This window comes from Ipomoea nil, unplaced genomic scaffold (genome assembly GCF_001879475.1).
Source record: "Ipomoea nil cultivar Tokyo-kokei standard unplaced genomic scaffold, Asagao_1.1 scaffold1129, whole genome shotgun sequence".
Taxonomy (NCBI): domain Eukaryota; kingdom Viridiplantae; phylum Streptophyta; class Magnoliopsida; order Solanales; family Convolvulaceae; genus Ipomoea; species Ipomoea nil.
The window spans coordinates 978,854-983,252 of NW_017617557.1; the positions used below are offsets into that span (position 1 = coordinate 978,854).

Genomic DNA, 4,399 nt, shown 5'->3' on the forward strand with positions numbered 1-4,399 from the left:
TCGGCACTCAGAGCAACCAAGTAGATTGTACTTAGGGCCTTCACCGTGATCAATAAAGATATTTACTTGCTTTAATTGGTCTCGTGCTTATTTAATTACTGCGTACGTGGCAATTAGCAGTATCATATATATATATATATATATATATATATATATATATATATATATATATATATATATATTCATATGTAAAGAAAACCAAGTAATTCATCAGCTCAGTTGGTTAAACTTTGGTTATGATATATGAAATGGTATGGGTTCAAAAATCCCACCCACAACACTTCGGTTCATCATTTTAGTTCTAATGAATCATTTAGTTAATGCAGTCCATCATATTTTGCTATAAATATTTTTATAACATTTCAAAGTGCCCTACCCAAGTACAATTTTGGCTTCATTCCTAATTATCATATAGTCTATCATAAACATTTTATTATAATTTATTAATGTATTTAAACCGTATTATAAGTGTTTGATATTTTGGCACTAACAATTCTAAAATCATTTTAAGTATGCCCCCACTCATGTAATTTTTTGTATCCGCCACTGGGTGCCACCCAACTGGCGGCTCGACAATGAGTTGGTAGTGGTTGCCTGCTCCGCCACCATGAAACTTCCGATTGATGGGTTTAGAGTTTGGGGAGACAAATAACTGAAGTGTTTGCGGTAGAAGGGAAGATGCTTATAAACCAGGACCACTAGAATTCGTTTGAGTACACGTTAGTAGATTATTAAGTTTGAATCAGGACCTTCTCTGGTTGTCCTGCCGGAAAAGGCGTCGGTGGTGATATTTTCTCTAGTCAACGACAAAAAATATAATCAATAGTGAATTTTACCGGTAACTTGTTTATTATCGATAAATTTGACTTATTTGATCAATTGCACCTTTTTCTCAAATTCATGAATTAATTTGGAGCTTATTCAAGTTCGATGACTTAATTATTATTTTTTAAATAATTCTATGGCCTATTTATATATATACATATATATATATATATATATATATATATATATATATATATATATATATATATATATATATTTTTATTGATGAGGTTTAATATATTGCATTCGTTTTTGGTTTTCAAAAATTTATTTATTTATTTATTCAAAATATATACAGTAATTCATATCTAATGTATTTCCATAAGGTATTTATAGAAATTGGGCGGGTCAAGAAACATTCTGTTCTTCACGTAACAGAAAAGTCTACTCCGCCATCAAGGACCAGGCTGCGCAGCCTATCATTTCAGCGTAGCAAAGATTTTGTTGAACACCCAAAAAATTTCTTCAAAATATTTGACGAAAACTGCAAAATGGGGTTTCCTCGCGGCATTTCTTGCGAGAATCTCCCCGATTTCGTCTCCAGTTTTGTCGATACCTTCGTCGATTTCTCAGTCAGCGGCGGCCTCTTCTTGCCGCCGCAATCGGACCCGCCTTCTAACCCTAAACCTAATTTTGATTCCAATCCATTACCGCGTTTGCAGACCGTATTCCCAGCACCGGCCCGTCTCATCGCCGTGGGCGACCTCCACGGCGATCTTCAAAAGACCAAGCAGGCATTCCGGCTCTCCGGGTTAATCGACGGCCAAGATCGATGGTGTGGTGGGTCCACCACGGTTGTTCAGGTGGGGGATGTACTCGACCGCGGCGGGGAGGAGCTCAAGATTCTTTATTTTCTCGAGAAGTTGAAGAGGGAAGCAGCTAAGGATGGCGGGATTGTGATCACTATGAACGGTAATCATGAGATAATGAATGTAGATGGCGATTTTAGGTACGTGACAGAAGCGGGTCTTAAGGAGTTCGAGGATTGGGCTTTGTGGCATTCTGTAGGGCAGGTTTTGAAGAAGCGGTGTGATGGTATAGAGGATAAGGAGACCTTAAAGGACCCCTTTGATGGAGTGCCTTTCAAATTCCCTGGAGTTAAACCAGAATGCTTTACAGGAATCAGGGCACGCATTGCAGCATTGAGGCCAAATGGACCGGTGGCTACAAGGTTTTTATCCCAAAATCAGACTGTTGTTATGGTTGGGGATTCAGTTTTTGCCCATGGTGGGCTCTTACCTATACACGTTGATTATGGATTAGAGAAGGTGAATGAAGAAGTAAGAGATTGGATTTATGGGGTGAGGAATAAGGTTTGGAGGGACTTGGTTAGAGGGAAAAATTCGATTGTTTGGTTGAGGAAGTTCTCAAATGAGTTGCCAAAGGATTGCGATTGTTCAACCCTTGAGCATGTGCTCGCTACGATTCCTGGTGCAAAGAGGATGATCATGGGGCATACCATTCAGATGAGTGGGATTAATGGTGTCTGCCAGAACCGGGCTATAAGGATTGATGTTGGTATGTCGAAGGGGTGTGTCAATGGATTCCCTGAGGTCTTAGAGATAGATAGGGAGTCGAGGGTAAGGATTTTAACATCAAATCCGTTGTGTCAGGATGGAAATGAAGCTGTTATGGATGCTAATGAAAAAGATGGTGTTGGGTTCTGGTTCCCTGCACCTGCACAGGGACCGAGGCAAGTTAAGGTTAATGCATGATTCCTTTAATTGATTGACCTCTTGCACTTGTTCTTGTGAAAGCTCTTGGGATCCTATGTGTTCACTCCTGTAGGTATGGTTCTAGGATCACTCACTAGAGGAATTAGAATTCTATTTAGCCTTTCAATTGGAATCAAAACTTGTATTTGCTTACACGTAGACATATATAATATATTGATGCTCCAATGAAAGTGGTTGATTCTTTTCACCTAGTTTGCTAGTTTCTTCTACTGTTCAGATACCATTTGTGTTTTCTTCTCTAACTTGATGAACAGAGCTGTTTACTACCTTTACTTTGGTTTTTGGGGAGTTGATATACTCGGTAATTGATTATCGTTTCCCTATGGAATGGAACCTTTACATAGTTTTATTTTGTTACTGTTTTGTGCATAATTTTCTTTTCTAATTGATAAAAAAGAAACTGCTGTGTTTTTCTTGAGATAACAAACACTATACTGAATAGTTAACTTTCAAAAGTTGAATTTAGTTATGTATGTATAGAATTGAAGCATATGTGGACTTGATTTTGAGAGGCATAGTGCACAAAGACCTTTGCAAATTGGAATTAAACATATTAAGATATCTAATTGAACTTAGGGTGTGTTTGGAAAGCAGGAAAATGACTTCTGGATCACTTACGTGGTTAGATCATAGGGCAGGCACAGCTGTAACTAGATTCTTAAGCACATCTTCAATATTCTTAACATTTAGATATTGTTATAGGTAGAGCCTACCCTTCTATGTGTTTTGCCCAGCTTATGCGTTTGGGAATAGAATGCTCTAATGTTTCATAATCAGACAAATACATAAGACAAAAGATCATAGAATGTTGTTGTAATTAGAGTTTTGCATACACCTTTAAAGCACTGAACATTTAGATTTAGATTTTCTTAAAAATTGGCTACCCTTCTTGCTAGGATAAAGATTTCTGCGCCATTTATTTTGTGGTAATTTGTTCTACCTTTGTCTTGATAAATGAACCTCTTACTGTGTTAACCTTGGTGCTCCTAGAATTGACACATTATGTATTCTGGAAACTTTAGAAAGGCGTTGTGCAACCATTAAGCATACTGAGAAAGTATTTGTCTCAATTCATCAGAGGAGATGGATAAACTTTTGATATTGACCACATCTCCCCTGATTTCCACAAAATTGAACACAACAGTTTATGACAAGGTTTTGCTAGATGTTTCTACTGAGTTCTTAAATTATAATTGCTGTTTAATATATATGACCAAAATGTTGAGCTGTTCAGGGTCTGAGTAAACCTATAGTTCATTGCAATAAATGACTCCAACATTCTGTACACGTCAATACATTCTGTGCTTGCCTGTAAACAAATTGAAGGCATATAACATGGTAATTATAGACGCATAACATGATAATTACAGATACATAAATTGTTAAATGTAGGTACATAATAATTTAACTGTAGACAAATAAGATGTTGGTTAACATGTTGTGTATGCAGTTAACATATTCTGTACCTGCGGTTAACGGTTTATGTGTCTATTTTTTTTTTTTTTTTTTTGTAACAGAAGGAGGGGGTTGGTTTATGTGTCTATAATTGCCATGTTATGTGCCTTCAATTTGTTTACAGGTGTGCCTTCAATTTGTTTACAGGTACAGAAATTGTTAACTGCAAGTATAGAATGTATTTAGTGCAGTGCAGTTAACGGTTTATGTGTCTATAATAATTGCCATGTTATGTGCCTTCAATTTGTTTACAGGTACAGAAATTGTTAACTGCAAGTATAGAATGTATTAAGTGCAGTACAGAATCTGATGGTTATTTTTTGACCAGGGTCTACAATGCAAGGTAGACCATGGTCCATGATATAATTTGCTGAGCAATATAA

The 4,399-nt window shown here is 36.7% G+C and overlaps 1 protein-coding gene across 1 annotated transcript; it reads left to right on the forward strand.

Moving 5' to 3' along the window:
* The first annotated feature begins 1,179 nt into the window (after positions 1 to 1,179).
* Positions 1,180 to 2,918, forward strand: LOC109183547 (shewanella-like protein phosphatase 2). The gene has a single exon (XM_019333651.1). It carries the CDS (start codon positions 1,317 to 1,319, stop codon positions 2,538 to 2,540), a length of 1,224 nt encoding a protein of 407 aa, XP_019189196.1. The 5' UTR covers positions 1,180 to 1,316; the 3' UTR covers positions 2,541 to 2,918.
* The last annotated feature ends 1,481 nt before the right edge of the window (positions 2,919 to 4,399 follow it).

Excerpts from the sequence above, each read along its gene's own strand:
- LOC109183547 (XM_019333651.1), top strand. The coding sequence starts at position 1,317 with ATGGGGTTTCCTCGCGGCATTTCTTGCGAGAATCTCCCCGATTTCGTC.